The sequence below is a fragment of the Schistocerca americana genome, chromosome 1 (assembly GCF_021461395.2).
Source record: "Schistocerca americana isolate TAMUIC-IGC-003095 chromosome 1, iqSchAmer2.1, whole genome shotgun sequence".
Taxonomy (NCBI): domain Eukaryota; kingdom Metazoa; phylum Arthropoda; class Insecta; order Orthoptera; family Acrididae; genus Schistocerca; species Schistocerca americana.
In genome coordinates this window covers 1,036,481,938-1,036,499,477 of record NC_060119.1, presented here as the reverse complement: position 1 = coordinate 1,036,499,477, position 17,540 = coordinate 1,036,481,938, and the positions used below count along the sequence as shown (strand labels likewise).

Genomic DNA, 17,540 nt, shown 5'->3' with positions numbered 1-17,540 from the left:
ACTCAAGCTTACATTCCCCTCAGTGAAGTTCAGTGGAGTGCAGTATGTCTCCAACTGTGCACGGGGCAATGCGACTTGTGTGGACTGTTCCGTCTGTCAGCGCGCTTCGAAATCTCGTTTGAAGCTCACAAGGGACCTGTGCCTACTCGTCACTACCGATTTCGTCCACATTTATTGTATGGCTTCGGCTTGGCCAGAAATGAAAGTGACAGAAGTGGAATCTGCAGTGGCCAAGCGTCTAGAAGAAAAATAGCTTGCGTGCAGCAAATGTGGAAACGTGAACTATGGCGATGTTATTTCCAAATGCGTCCATCCAGGACCACCATGCTGTTATTCTTTTCTTGGCTACCGGTAGACACTCATCGGAGAATGAGGAATGTGTCGCAAACTACCGTTGTTCAGTGCAGGTCGCGAGTCGACACAAGACACCGCTCGACCTGGGATGCCAGTCTCAGCTGGGAGACTCGAATTGGAGACACTCGAACATCCACCCTGTAATTCTGATCTCTCTCCAGGAGAATAGCACGCCGTCGGTCCCATAAAAAAGGCCTTATAGCGTCGACGATTCCTGTCGAATGAGGATGTGAAGGAGGCACCTACGAACTTCTTCATGCACCAGGAGACGGTGTTTACCAAACAAGTATCTACAATCTGGTGCGTCGGCGGGATGGTTGCCTCAGTGCCCATGGTGATTGTATCTGACTGGCATACCGCTTCTGGACTGTCCGGTCTTTTTGATCACCCTTGTACGGTCCTTCCTTGGAAATTTATTTGCAATCTCAATTTTTCCTTACTTGTAAAGGGAGTTTAATAGATTCCGTTTTGAAATTATAGCATTTACTTTAAGTGTACTGCAGTCTTTACCTGAAATTACAAAAATTACTCCGGAAAACCAATATTTTTCCAAATGTAAAAACCATTCGAAGGAACATCGTGATGTACCTAGAAATAAGTGTTCTAGTCAAACTTTAAAGTGTCGCAATCTAGTAAATCTTGTCAGTACTGTATTTAATAGTCCAAGTGTTACATTATTAATGTGATACGCGCCAGTAATCACTAAGTGACTTGAAATTAAGAAGCAGAACTATCAAAAACCAATTACAATTTAAAAACATTTTGAAATGTAAGTTGTTCGCAACTAACACGAATATCCATTTTCAACAGAGGGAAAATCGTTAAGACAGTAAAGAAGCTCAGTTAATATGTGAACATGTGTTCCAAGATTGAACACTTTCTTCCTTTTCAAGGTACAAGATGGTGCACGACTGCCGAAGTATGGCCTAACCATCTACAAGTTATGCCGCCAGTCTAAAAAAATACACTGAATTTTACTCAACGCAGAAATCTGTAATTGAAGAATTAACAGTGTCCTTCAGATATCTTTAATACATTCTACGGCACTTAAAAATGCAGAAATCTTAATATTTACAAACGCTGCACAAAACACAAAACTCAACCGATGACTTCGCTGTTTGGTCTCTTCCCCCAAACAACACAACCCAACCACAAAACTTACGTCTCACAACCACAAAAACATTGTTTCCAAAAAGCTGCCTGCGGAAGTTTCTAGCGGGAATTCCTTCATGTGTTTCTAGAACCAGTCACGAGACTAAAACACTGGCCGAAAAGCTTCATGTGTATCTAGGTTAACTATGCTCGATGAACACCATTCTCGCTTACATCCAAATTTCATTTTTTGGAAAATTCTCACATTCAGAACAGTAATCAGAGTGTCGTTGGGTCAAGTCCATACGCGAAAGCTTTCTTTTATTTTCAATTTTTACGATCCTGAAAGTGTAAAAAAACCGAAACAGTACTCAATATATTGTACTTATTAATATTTTTCGTAACACGCGTTAAAAATAAAGGCAAGGAAGTTTTAACGAAATATTTCATTATACTAAAACATTTTTAAGCTAAATCTATGAAAACTGATATTTGACTTCTCTGTTAGAAATAAAGAAATACGTGTTAGGGGATGAAAGTTTCTGTGGAACTATCACCACAGGAACTTAAAAGGCACGATTAACAAAACCTCCAACTCCAGCTACCTGAATATCTTTTTGATCAGAAAAACGTTCGGAAAAGATCATGCTTTTAACGGATGACTAGTTCATGTCGGCTATGGAATCCAGGATAACAGAGCTGAACCTATCCATACCTGATAAAAACTAAGAAAGAGAAAACTAATAACGACGCGATGGAGAAGTATAAAAGAAACTTGATTTTGCATCAGAGAAGTAGAATAAAACGTATGGGGAACAACAAAGTTTATAATATTCGATACTGCGACCATTACATCGAACTTAGTATCTTGGCGGAGTGACAGAAAATCATGCTCAGACTTTATATCGATTCATCAAAGGTACATTAACTGAACATTTATTTTCTTTATTTATTTGCTGGCATTGGATGGATCTGTTGCCTAGGTACTGTAGCAGATCGTTTTACATCTGATATTACAATTTTTATTTTTTTGTAGATGTGTTGCACTCAGCAAGGGGAGAATTTTAACCAGTTACGTCACGTCAGTGTTTTAGTAAATTGTAACTATGAGTTCAGGTAATAAGGTAGCGTACTCTTATATTATAACTAAGTTAGAATTACGATGTAAACTAAATGTATGTTAATATTGTTGAGCTGTCTGTACTCTGCTACATATATTTAAGGCATTGTAATAATATTACTGACACTTACTATTTAATAATATGACATCAAGTTACGAGGATCATTCAATAAGTAATGCTCCACATTTTAAAAAAATCCGTTGATATACATAGACAAACGCCCTTGTTGGTGCTTCACATTTGATGTTTGTTCCGTGCGCTGATAAAGTTTCAAATAGTTATGGCAGATGTCAGAGCCTTAGCACGTCGTCAAAATGGCGTCTACGTTCGACTCACGTTACAGGCAGCGGGTTGTTGAATTCTTGATTGCAGAAAAAGAAACCGTGGTGAACATCCACAAACGTTTGTATGCTGTATATGTCGATGCTGCAGTTGAAAGGAGGACACTTGGGCGATGGGTAAAGAAAGTTACAGGCTCATAAAAGGCAGAAACAGACCTCTGTGATCAGCCACGCTCTGGACGCCCTGTCACAGCCACTGCTCCAGACCTGCTGAATCGTGCAGATTGCATTACACACTTTGGGCCACTTTGAAGATGACGAGAGTGTCAGTCATGGAGTGAAAACATGGCTACGCCTAGAGGGCAAGAGCTTTTACCTGCAGGGAATACATGGTCTTCCACAACGTTGGCGTACGACCATAGAACGTGATGGAGACTACGTAGAAAAATAGGACGTGCACAAGGCATGTTGATGTATATTATCACCAAATTCTGAGTCTTAACAATAAATATAATCTGAGAAAAAAAAGTGGGACATTTCTTATTGAACGACCCTCGTACTATGATATGTGGACAGGTGTGGAGATGCTTGTACTTTTAGCACTGAGTTTCAGCCCCTAGCCAGGTGGTATGGATCCAGTTTAGAGAGACTGGATCCATATCACCCGGCTCTCTAAACGATGGTGCCAGCGCGCATTGGTGTACTATTTCACTGAACTGCAAGGCGATCAGATGAAGATGTGTGCATCTGTCATAGAGCCAGGCATCATCATCCACACCTCGTCTTCTCGCAGCACTTTCTTTCATTGCCCATTTGCCCCAAGCTGTCTCAAATGCAGAATTGTCTCTACTGAGTGCACACACTGCAGTTCAGCCTATACATCGAAGAAGCAATGATGGAATTGAAAGAAAGGTTCAAGAGTAGAATTAAAATCTTATCAATGAGAAGATTAGCAGATGACATTGCTATCCTCACTCGTCATCAGCAGTGTCTGCGTTGCTAGTGTGCAGCTACTACAGGTAAGAGGAGGATACAGGGAGAGGGGTGTGGTATTACCTGTCGAAGCTCTCCTCGCGGTTGTGCAGCAGCGTCTCCTTGGTGGTGGAGCGCGCCCGGCACGACAGCACCAGGTGCAGCAGCGCCAGCAGCACCAGCATCGCCCCTGCAACACCAAAGACACGGTGGAGGGCACAGAACTCTCACTACCTGTCTCAACACGCGAACCATCAACTGCAGCGGATAGGCACTTGGTGCAGGGAGTGGCAACTGACCCTTAACATAGACAAACTTAATGTATTGCGAATACATAGAAGGAAGGATCCTTTATTGTATGATTATGTGATAGCGGAACAAACACCGGTAGCAGTTACTTCTGTAAAATATCTGGGAGTATGCGTACGAAACGATTTCAAGTGGAATGATCATATAAAATTAATTGTTGGTAAGGCAGGTGCCAGGCTGAGGTTCATTGGGTGGGTCCTTAGAAAATGTAGTCCAACAACAAAGGAGGTGGCTTACAAAACACTCGTTTGACCTATACTTGAGTATTGCTCACCATTGTGGGATCCGTGCCAGGTTGGGTTGACAGAGAAGATAGAGAAGATCCAAAGAAGAGCGGCGCGTTTCCTCACAGGGTTATTTGATAAGCGTGATAGCGTTACGGAGATGTTTAGCAAACTCAAGTGGCAGACTCTGCAAGAGAGGCGCTCTGCATCGCGGTGTAGCTTGCTGTCCAGGTCTCGAGAGGGTGCGTTTCTGGATGAGGTATCGAATATATTGCTAACCCCTACTTATACCTCTCGAGGAGATCACGAACGTAAAATTAGAGAGATTCGAGGGCGCACGGAGGCTTTGCGGCAGTCGTTCTTCCCGCGAACCATACGCGACTGGAACAGGAAAGGGAGGTAATCACAGTGGCACGTAAAGTGCCCTCCGCCACACACCGTTGGGTGGCTTGCGGAGTGTAGATGTAGATGTAGAGTGGCCAAAAGTCACGAGAGGGCTCTGCATGTGCCCGTCGCTCTCCCGCGAGCCCTCAAAACCTAAAGTCAGACGTCGAGACGTGAACACTATATGGTGTTGGAAACGTTGTGGACAGATACTGATCCACGCAACTCGCAGTGTTACCCACAATTTGCTGCTGTCGTTCATTTATCGCTGGTTTCGTGGGGTCAACAGCGTTTCATATATTCTCGACTACCTTAGATCAAGAACGAAGTGCTCTGATTAAAAAGAACGTAAGACAAGGATATTGTCTTTTGCCCCTACTTTTCAATCTATAAACCGAAGAATTAATGGTGTAAATAAAAGAAGGATTCAAGATTGGGATTAAAATACAAGGTGAAAAGATATCAATGATAAGATTCGCTGATGAGATTGCTATCCACGGTGAAAGTGACGATGAATTGCAGAATCTGTTGAATGGAATGAACAATCTAATAAATACAGAATATGGATTGAGAGTAAATCGCGAAGATGAAAGTAATGAGAGGCAGCAGAAACGAGAACAGCGAGGAACTTAACATCAGGATTGACTGTGACGAAGTAGATGAAGTTAAGGAATTCTGTTACCTTGGTAATAAAATAACCAATGACGGACGGAGCAAGGAGGACATCAGAAACACACTAGCGCTGGCTAAAAGGACATTCCTGGCTAAGAGAAGGTCACTAGTACCAAACATAGGACTTAATTTGACAACAGAGCATCGTATGGTAGTGAAACATGCACTGTGAGAAAACCGGAACGGAAGAGAACCGAAGCATTTTAGATGTGGTGCTGAAGCAGAATGTTGAAAATTAGGTTGATTCATAACGTAAGGAATGAGGAGGTTCTCTGCATAATAGGCGAGGAAAAGAATACATGGAAAACACCAACAAGTATAAGGGACAGGATGGTAGGACACCTATTAACACATCACGGAATAAGTTCCATGTTACTGGAGGGAGCTGTAGAGGGTAAAAACTATACAGCAAGACAGAGATTGGAATACATGCAGCAAATAATTGAGGACATAGATTGCAAGTGCCAATCTGAGATGTAAAGATTTGACTCAGGAGAGGAATTCTTGGCGGGTCTCAGAAGACTGAAGTGTGTAAAAAAAAAAAAAAGAAGAAGAGAGAGAGAGAGCTTAGGGCCCACTGCTTTGGTCACATAATCAGTATCGCCCGCACAGATTTTTTGTTTTACCGTAATCAAGTTTGTATGTTGTTACGCACGCCCATGCAAACAGTGGATTTAACCAATGCAAGTTAAGCTGCTGACAGGATATTAAATTTTAGTAAAGCAACTCTTCATATAATATTTGCACATTTTTTTAAAGAAATTAATTGAATTTATATATTTTACGGACACTGATTACATACAAATCAACGATCTACTAATAGTGTATGTGACCGTCTCAAATGAATATTCCTGTACATGGTATGGCTCTTGAACTTGGTGTCTATGTTGTCATCAGTAATGATTAGTTTGCGTAGTAATTACAACAAAAATAATTCTATAAACATATATTACGCTTACCGAAAAATTAATATATTAAAGATGCATTTCTTTTTCTACGCAGTTGTGACAAAACAGATTCGTCGTGGTGACTGTTAAATATCTCTGTTTGATTTCATTCACAAATTGCAACACTTTCTGAACTTTTCACGCTAATTAAGGCCATAGAAGCATGGCCTTTTCCGAACGTACTTGACCAAAAAGGTAATGTAGTAACTGGAGGTTTTGTTAATCGTGCCTTTTAAGTTGTTGTGATACTTCCACAAAAACTTTCATCCCTTAATACATATTTATTTATTTCTAACCTAGAAGTCAAATACCAATTTTCATAGATTTATCTTTAAAAATGTTTCAGTATAATGAAATGTTTTCATTAAAACTACCAATTTTCATAGATTTATCTTTAAAAATGTTTCAGTATAATGAAATATTTTCATTAAAACTCTCATCTCCGGTTTCAGCCGTTTAGGGGTACGATTTCCAAAGACACTGAAACACGTATATTTTTTTATTTCCAACCTAACCGAGAAATCAAATACAAATTACCACATATTTACCTTTAAAAATGTTTTCCTAATGAAATACTTTTATAAAACTTTTCATACACTGTAGCCGCGCGATCTGCGGCCCCTTACCACGGTTCTCGGTTCTCGCAGATCCCTCGCCCCCCCCCCCCCCCCCGCCGAAGGTTTGAATCCTCCCTCGGGCATGGGCGTGTGTGTTGTCCTTAGAGTAAGTAAGTTTAAGTAGTGTGTAAGCCAGGGACCGATGACCTCTGCACTTTGGTCCCTTAAGAACTTCCCACAAATTTCCAATTTTTTCATCCACTGTGTTATCCCTTAAAGTCAAATACTAATGTTCGTAGATATAGTTTAAAGTTCCTTGTCTAGTTCTTTAATAATGATTTATTTTCGAAAACAACTTTCACCCACTATTTCACCCCTTAGGGGTTGAATTTCCAAAAATTATGCCCCTCACACACTTACGGAAAAAAACCACAACACCCAAAAGGAGTCGTGTGACATAGACAATAGTTGGTAGGCGTGTTTCTACGTCGCGAAGATGAAGTCTATTCAATTTTCGCGCGAGTCGCATACGAGCTGCGCGGGTAGCGCCACTATGAGGAGGCAAATCAGGTTTGCTTTAAATATACACGCTGCAACGGTTGTGGGCTTGTTATCTTTGAGACTGGACGCAGTGAGTCGATTTTAGTCAAGAATGCCTTTAAGGCGACAATGATTCCGTTATCAGCACCTCACGAAGTTCAGCGAGGTCGTGTACTATGGCTACGAGAAGATGTACGTTCCTTCTGTGATACTGCAGAAAGACTTGGCTGGAAGGTAGCCACTATTCACGATTGCTGACAGCGGTGGTCACGACAATGTACGCCCGCAAGAGAAGGATAACCATCGTGCTAGGCGAATGGCTCTGGCGAATCATACTACACTCCTGGAAATTGAAATAAGAACACCGTGAATTCATTGTCCCAGGAAGGGGAAACTTTATTGACACATTCCTGGGGTCAGATACATCACATGATCACACTGACAGAACCACAGGCACATAGACACAGGCAACAGAGCATGCACAATGTCGGCACTAGTACAGTGTATATCCACCTTTCGCAGCAATGCAGGCTGCTATTCTCCTATGGAGACGATCGTAGAGATACTGGATATAGTCCTGTGGAACGGCTTGCCATGCCATTTCCACCTGGCGCCTCAGTTGGACCAGCGTTCGCGCTGGACGTGCAGACCGCGTGAGACGACGCTTCATCCAGTCCCAAACATGCTCAATGGGGGACAGATCCGGAGATCTTGCTGGCCAGGGTAGTTGACTTACACCTTCTAGAGCACGTTGGGTGGCACGGGATACATGCGGACGTGCATTGTCCTGTTGGAACAGCAAGTTCCCTTGCCGGTCTAGGAATGGTAGAACGATGGGTTCGATGACGGTTTGGATGTACCGTTCACTAGTGCACTATTCAGTGTCCCCTCGACGATCACCAGTGGTGTACGGCCAGTGTAGGAGATCGCTCCCCACACCATGATGCCGGGTGTTGGCCCTGTGTGCCTCGGTCGTATGCAGTCCTGATTGTGGCGCTCACCTGCACGGCGCCAAACACGCATTCGACCATCATTGGCACCAAGGCAGAAGCGACTCTCATCGCTGAAGACGACACGTCTCCATTCGTCCCTCCATTCACGCCTGTCGCGACACCACTGGAGGCGGGCTGCACGATGTTGGGGCGTGAGCGGAAGACGGCCTAACGGTGTGCGGGACCGTAGCCCAGCTTCATGGAGACGGTTGCGAATGGTCCTCGCCGATACCCCAGGAGCAACAGTGTCCCTAATTTGCTGGGAAGTGGCGGTGTGGTCCCCTACGGCACTGCGTAGGATCCTACGGTCTTGGCGTGCATCCGTGCGTCGCTGCGGTCCGGTCCCAGGTCGACGGGCACATGCACCTTCCGCCGACCACTGGCGACAACATCGATGTACTGTGGAGACCTCACGCCCCACGTGTTGAGCAATTCGGCGGTACGTCCACCCGGCCTACCGCATGCCCACTATACGCCCTCGCTCAAAGTCCGTCAACTGCACATACGGCTCACGTCCACGCTGTCGCGGCATGCTACCAGTGTTAAAGACTGCGATGGAGCTCCGTATGCCACGGCAAACTGGCTGACACTGACGGCGGCGGTGCACAAATGCTGCGCAGCTAGCGCCATTCGACGGCCAACACCGCGGTTCCTGGTGTGTCCGCTGTGCCGTGCGTGTGATCATTGCTTGTACAGCCCTCTCGCAGTGTCCGGAGCAAGTATGGTGGGTCTGACACACCGGTGTCAATGTGTTCTTTTTTCCATTTCCAGGAGTGTATATCTGCAGCAGCAAACTGCGTAACAGTTGGCACCACAGTCACACGACGAACTGGTAGATATCGGTCGAACCAGACGTCCTGTAGCGTGCATTCCACTGACACCAAATCACCGCCATTTGCGACTTCAGTGGTGTCTAGCGAGAGCTCATTGGTGGGCAGGGTGGAGGTCTGTTGTGTTTTTTGATGAGAGCTGTTCCAGCCTACGTGTCAGTGGTGACAATGTGTTGACTACGAGGAGGCCTGTTGAGGGCCTGCAACCAACGTGAAACACACACTGAACCTACACCTGGAGTTATGGTCTGAGGTGCCATTTCCTATGACGCAAGAACACTGTCGTGGTTATCCCACACACCATCGCTACGAATCGATACGGTGATTCGACCTGTTGTGCCACCATTTATGAACAGCATTGCAGAAGGTGTTTCGCAGCAGGATAACGCTCGCCCACATACCAGTATCACAACCCACCATGCTCTATACAGTGTCGACATGTTGATTTGACCTGTTCGATCACTGGATCTGTATACAAGTGAGCACAAATGGGACACCATCGGACGACAACTCCAGTGTCATCCACAAATAGCATTAAGCGTCCCTGTGTTGACCGATCAATTGCAACAGGTATGGAATTCCATCACACAAACTGATATACGGCATCTGTACAACACAATGCGTGCACGTCTGCATGCTTTCATTCCACTTTCTATTGGTTACACTGGTTATTAATGTGCCAGCATTTCACATTTGCAATAACTTATTTCGCACTTGCATTAACCTGAGATCTTGCAATATTAACCACTTGAATATATTACCTACACGAAATTATCCCCAAAATTTCATTAACCTACATCAATAATTTTTTGGTGTTGCGATTTTTCTTTCGTCAATGTTTCTTTTTTTTTAATTTTATTTCTGACCGAGAAACCAAATACCATTTTTCGTAATTCTAGTTTCGAAATTGTCTTGATAGCAGCATATTTTCAAAACCCTTTCAACCCTTGTTTCGCTCCTTTAGGGGAGCAATTTCCAAAATTCATTTCATAAATGACGCCTTCAACATACAATGACGTGTCAAAAGTCATGAGATACTGCTTCATACCGTGTAGGATCCCCGTCTGCCCGGCATGGTGCAGCAACTCGACATGGCTTGGTTCAAATGGTACAACTGGCTCTGAGCACTATGGGACTTAACTTCTGAGGTCATCAGTCCCCTAGAACTTAGAGCTACTTAAACCTAACCAACCTAAGGGCATCACACACATCCATGCCCGAGGTACGATTCGAACCTGCGACCGTAGCAGTCGCTCGACTACAGCGGCTGGCTCAACATTCATATTTTTGGAAGTTTTACACTGATTCTGAATGACTGCATACATAAACTTCAACTCAACTTTAGAAAGAAAAATCACAATTTCCCTAAATTTGGAAACAAGGCTTACATTCTGATAAATGGATGTGGTCCGACAAATGACTACGATAGAAAAGATTCACATGCTTTAGGAGAATTCTGGGAAACCTCGCCATCAGGCCCTGAAGACCACGTTCTAGTCGACCGACCGCCTTGTCATCATCAGTCATTCATCATCGGGCGCGGTATGGATGGGCATAGGGGTCAGCACATCACACTCCCAACTGTTGTCAACGTTTCAACTTTGGAGCCGCTACACCTCGATCTTGTAGCTCCTCAGGTGACAGGTGACAACTCAGTCCTCCCATCAGCAAAACGCCCTGGCAGTGTCGGGAATCGAACCCAAGCCCCCGATGAGAGTCTGTCGCGTTTACCACTCTGCGGTCACTGGAGGACACGACAAACAAAATCTCTAAACATTATGTGAAACGTCTATTACATTTCAATGGACAGCTCAACAAAGCAAAAAATTCAAGAAAACCACAATTCTCACGTCTCAAAAGCGAACAAATAAAAACGGTGGTGCGGGAGGCTAACAAAATCCATAACGAACGAACAATAAAGAAATCTTTTGAGTAAGACCACAGTCTCATGCAAATTAAAAGTAGACAAAAATCTAACAGAAAAAACCACAAATGAAGGAAACACTCAGAGCTGATCCAAATTACCTGTAACTCACCAAGGAAGCAATTCTTCAGGAAATATCACGTTTTGGAAGGAACTTGCAGACCTGCTGAAAAACACTATGAATTTAGGCCAACTCCCTAGAAAGAAAGGAGACTATACAGCCGGTGGAATTACCTGTGATCAGGTAGTAGAGGAGAGAATACACGCATGGGAGACTTACAGTAGCAACAAAATCACAGAAAAGTAGCAGGAATTTTAAAAGATGCTGGGAAGGATCACCCAAGGCAATAAGATGAGAAAAACAAAGGTCAAAGGTATGATACAAACCGGCTTAAAGAAACTGAACAAGACTTTATCAGAACACCACAAAAAAAATTTACAAAACTTTTAGAGAAAACTTAACAGGGTATCAGTTACCTTACCTTTGCTTCAGCCAGTCAGACGGATCGTTGGAGACCAGCAACAAAAATAACTGTCAACCTTTACTTAAGTACTTTGACTGACTGCTCAACTGTGAGTATCCTGTAGAAAAATCTTATTTTGAAAAGCCTCCATCCAATCACGATTTCAAACCACCATCTCCCGATAAACTATCTCCCGAGTACTAAAGGAAATAACCAATTGTTTGAAAATTTAAAAAATCTCCCGGGAAATACAAAAGCATAGTAGAAATGTGGAAATTAAATGACATTAATCTCACACAAGCAGCCCACAGATTTAAATTACCCATTTGGGAAACTGAGAAAATACGTACAGGGTGGAAATGTGCATTAATTCATCGTCAATACAAAACAACAGGAAGGCCAATCAAAATAATTATAGGGGATTCACGATAGTCCCTGTGTGTTCAAAATTGTTTCGAACGCCATGTTACGTCGGCCGGACGATCAGACAGTCCCATCAACGCGATGGTGTAAGAAAGAATTCCTCATAGAATAGATATAATACCCAAAGACAGTTTTCTAAACAAGAAGATGTATGAATACTTTGGTAAGTTTTATCGATTTCAAAAAGTCTTATGATTCGATAGATATGCAAACACTATTGAATAAGAATTTAAAATCGACAGGAAAATAAGAGCAGTTAGCCAAGAGAGGTTAATGGATACAACCTCTAAAGTTAAATTCATGAGATATATTTCAGAATCGTTTCAAACCCACGCCAGTGTTCGCCATGGTTGCAGACTCCCATCCCTACTATTTAAAATAATTCTGCAAAAAACTGTGACGAAATAGGAAAAGCAAATAAAGGGAATCCAACTCGTAATTAAAAAATAGCAGAGTATCAACGTGAAATGTCTGGCTTTCACAGACGATCTCGTTATTCTGACGAACAATAGAGAAAAAGCGAAATTTGCCCTGGAGAAGTTTCTCTGAAAACTGGCCTACAAATCTCACATGAAAATACTCAATACATGAAAGCAATGCTGTAGGTAATCTCTTTATTGTAGTTCGGTACGTCGAACTGTGATAGATTATGCACTTTAAATATCTAGTAGTAATCATTCAGCCATCAGGAATGATCACAATAGCTATTCAGGAAAGAATATAGTGATAAAACTAAAAAAAAGCATATTAGTTCACGTGGAGTCAATACAATAAAACACATGTGTCTGTCAACGCAAAATTAATGCATTACAAGAGAGTAGTTCTAACGGAACCACTCTACGCAGCCGAAACCATCGCATTGCATGAGTAAACAAAAATAACAGAGGTTGATAAGCAGGAAAAATAAATTCTCAGTAAAATATTTGGACCAGATTTTCGTGGAAGAATTTGGATAAAGAGGTCGTCAAGAGAGATCTTGAGACAAAAGAAATAACGGACACACTTAGAAAAAGAAGGCTGAAATTCTATTGACATATCCACACTGTGAACAAGACCAGGCTAATAAGGCAAATCATCGAGATAGTAAATACTGTCAACAACAAGACAAAATGGATCATTGAAACAACAGATGATAATAAGAAATGAGAATAATAACATACAAAAATAACATGCGCAGTCGAGTACAGTTCAGAAACAACATAAGAAACATTCACTCACAAAAACTCACAGAAAAGACGATAGGAAATAAATGGTCGAAAAAACACAAGAAAGAACTCAGTGAGCTTATGAAGAGAATTTAGGAAGATCGTAGGAACAAGGAAAAAATCATGCCTACTGAAGTTAAAAAGCTCTTGTAAAAGGAAATATTCGGAACAACAGTAGTAACAAGCAATAAACCTATAATAATATCATTTATTGATTTCAACAAGGCATTTGATTCGACTGGCTGAGAAAGAATAAACAAAAATATCAGACAATTTTGTGTTAAAGCAAAACTACCAAACATAAATCGTGAAACTCTAACAACTACGATATCTAAAGTTAAATTTATGGGAGAAGTATTTCAGTCATTTGAAATAAAAATTAGTGCTCGACAAGGGGTTGGTTTATCATCTATACTGTCCAACTGCCTTCTAGAAAAAACTGTAAGGATATGGAATTTGGAACTAAAAATCACATAATTGAACCAATAATTCTAGGAAGGAAAACAAATGAAATTAAGGCAAAAAAAAACTGTCTCTTGCAGACAATTTCGTAATACTTTCAGAAGTAACAGACGCAGCTAATAAAACAAATCTTCTGAAAGAAATAGCAAATAGAACTGGTCTCAAAATTTCAGCTGAAAGAAAAACATGAAAAAACGTTAAAGATACACCAGAATTCATAGAAACAAAAGTAGGTAAAATACATTTATGGGATACCTCCTAATATCGTTTCGGATCTCTTTTTGCCAGACACAGTGCAGCAACTTGACGTGGCATGGACTCACCTAGCCATTGGAAGTCCCCTGCAAAAAGATTGACCTATGCTACCTCTGTAACCGTCCATAATTCTGACAGTGTTGCCGGTGCAGGATATTGTGCACGAACTGCCCCCCTCGGTTATGGCCGATATACGTTCGATAGGACTCATGTCGGGCGATGTGGTTGGCCAAATCATTCGCTTGAATTTTCCGGAACGTTCTTCAAAGGTCGCGAACAGCTGTGGCCCGCTGACATGGTGCATTATTATTCCACAAAAATGCAATCGTTGTCCGGGAACATGAAGACCGCGAACCACTGCAAATGGTCTCCAGGTAGTCGAAAACAAGCATTTCCAGTAATTATTGCTTCAATTTGTCCAGAGGAACCATTCCATTACATGTAAATTCAGTTCACACCATTATGAAGCCAACGCCAGCTTGCACAGTGCCTTGTTGGTAGCTTGTTCAAAAAAATGGTTCAAATGGCTCTGAGCACTATGGGACTTAACATCTGTGGTCATCAGCCCCTAGAACTTAGAACTACTTAAACCTAACTAACCTAAGGACATCTCACACATCCATGCGTGAGGCAGGATTCTAACCTGCGACCGTAGCGGTCACGCCTTTCCAGACTGAAGCGCCTAGAACCGCACGGCCACACCGGCCGGCTTGCTAGCTTGTGTCGATTACATCGTGGTGTCTGCGTCACAATCGAATCTTACCATCGGCTCTTACAAACTAAAATCGGGACTCACATGACCAAGCGAAGGTTATCCAGTCGTCTAAGGTCCAATGGAAATGGTCACGAGCCCTTTTTTTCTTTGAGCCACGAATTCCTCTCCAGTGCCAACCGCTTCATCTCAGAGTAGCACTTGCAACCTACATTCTCAATTATTTGCTGGATGTATTAAAACCTCTGTCTTCCTCTACAGTTTTTGCCCTCTACAGCTCCATCCAGTGCCATGGAAGTAATTCCTTAATGTATTAAAAGATGTCCTATATCCTTTCCTTTCTCCTTGTCAGTGTTTTCCAGATATTCCTTTCCTCTCTGATTCTGCACAGAACCTCCTCATTCGTTACCTTATCAGTCCATCTAATTTTCAACATTCGTCTGTAGCACCACATGTCAAATGCTTAGATTCTCTTCTGTTGCAGTTTTCCCACAGTCCATGTTTCACTACCTTACATCGGTGTGCTCCAGTCGTATATTCTCAGAAATTTCTCAGATTAATGCCTATGTTTGATACTAGTAGACTTCTCATGGCCAGGAATGCCGTTTTTGCCATTGCTAGTCTGCTTTTCGTGTCCTCCTTGCTCCGTACGGCGTCGGTTATTTTGCGACCTAGGTAGCAGAATTCCTTAACTTCATCTACTACGTGACCATAAATGCCGACGTTAAGTTTCTCGCTGTTCTCATTTCTGCTACGTCTCCTTACTTTCGTCTTCCTTCGATTTATTCTCAGTCCATATTCTGTACTCGTTAGACTGTTCATTCCATTCAGCACATCACGTTTCTTCACTTTCACTCAGGATAGCAATGTCATCAGCGAATCATATCATTGATATCCTTTCACCTTGAAATTTAATTCCGCTGTTAAACCTTTCTTTCATTTCCAACATTGCTTCTTGGATGTATATATTGAACAGTAGGCCCGAAAGACTCTGTCCCTGTCTTACACCCTTTTTTATCCGAGCACTTCGTTCTTGGTCGTCCAGTCTTATTATTCCGTCTTGGCTCATGTTGTATGTTACCCGAATTTTTCTATATGCCGCGCTGGTTAGCTTCGCGGTCTATGGCGTCTTGTCACGGTCCGCGCGGCTCTCCCCGTCGGATGTTCGAGTCCTCCCTCGGACATGGCTCTGTGTGTGTGTGTGTGTTAGATTAACTAGTCTGTAAGCTTAGGGACCGATGACCTCAGCAGTTTGATCCCTAACACCTTACCACAAATTTCAATTTTTTCTCCCTATGGCTTATCCCTATTTTTCTCCGAATTTCGAAAATCTTGCACCATTTTACGTTGTCGAATACTTTTTGCAGGTCGACAAATCCTATGAACGTATCTTGATTTTTCTTTAGTATTGCTTGCATTATCAATTGCAACGTCAGAATTACCTCTCTGGTGCCTTTGTCTTTCTTAAAGCCAACCTAATCGTCATCTAACACATCCTCTATTTTCTTTTCTATTCTTCTGTATATTACTCCTGCAAGTAACTGGGATTCATGAGCTGTTAAGATGATGGTGCTATAATTCCCCCACTTGTTAGCTCTTGCAGTCTTCGGTATTGCGTGGATGATATTTTTCCGAAAGTCTGATGGTATGTCGGAGACTCATACATTCTACACACCACCGTGAGTAACCGTTTTGTTGCCACTTCCTTCTTTCATCGATCAACTGAACTATTTCTTCTGTTATCCATGGTTTCTTCGCAGTTACTTTCTTTGTACTTATGCTATCTTTCCAACTTCCGTGATTGACCTTTTTAGAGATGTCCATTCCTCTTCAACTGTACTGGATACTGAACTATTCCTCATTGCTGTATTTATAGCCTTAGAGAAGTTCAAGCATATCTCGTCATTCCTTAGTACTTCCGTATCCCACTTCTTTGCGTTTTGATTCTACCCGAGTAATCTCAAAACTTTCAGCCTACTCTTCATCACTACTAAACTGTGATATGAGTCTGAATCTGCGCCTGGGTACACCTTACAAAGCAGTATCTGAAATCGGAATCTCTGCCTGACTAAGATGTAATCTAACTGAAATCGTCCCGTATCACCCGGCCTTTCCAAGAATACCTGCTCCTCTTGTGCCTCTTGAACAGAGTATTCGCTATTACTAGCTGAAATTTGTTACAGAACTCAGTTGTCTTTCTCCTCTCATTTTTTGTCCCAAGCCCATATTCTCCTGTAACCTTTTCTTCTACTCCTTCCCCTACAACTGCATTCCAGTCCCCCATGAGTATTAGGTTTCCGTCTCCCTTTACGTGCTATATTACTCTTTGAAAATGCTGATGCCTTAGCCATGCCAAATTTCGCCGCACTGTCCTAAAGGATACATTCATCGTACGTCCCACATTGGTTTCTCCGGTTATTGGAAGAAGTGTTGGTAGTCTGTAAGCACTGACAACTCGACGAAAGTGGCGCTCCTCTCGGTCATTGAGTGAATGCTTTCGGCCAGTGTGTTGCCCGAGGAGAGAGGTAATATCTCAAATTTGGTATTCTCGGCACATTCTTGACACTGTGACTCTCGGAATATTGAAATCCCAAACGATTCCAGAAATGGAATGTCCCACGTGTCTGGCTCCAATTACCACTCCGCGTTCAAAGTCTGTTTATTCCCGTCGTGTGGCCTTAAATATTTTTCGCATGAATCGGCTGAGCATAGATGGCAGCACCGACAATGCACTGCACTGCCCTTTTACATCTAGCGTCCGGAATACTACCGCAGTATATCGCTATCCTACGACTTTTATGACCTCACTGTAGGGCAAAT

General features: G+C 42.5%; 1 protein-coding gene across 1 annotated transcript in view; it reads right to left on the bottom strand.

Moving 5' to 3' along the window:
- LOC124549284 overlaps positions 1-17,540 on the bottom strand; it is a 476,650-nt gene that overhangs the window by 34,986 nt on the left and 424,124 nt on the right. Inside the window, exon 5 of the mRNA XM_047125234.1 lies at positions 3,905-4,010. Coding sequence (XP_046981190.1) covers positions 3,905-4,010 — 106 coding nt within the window. The remainder of the gene's footprint in view (positions 1-3,904; positions 4,011-17,540) is intronic.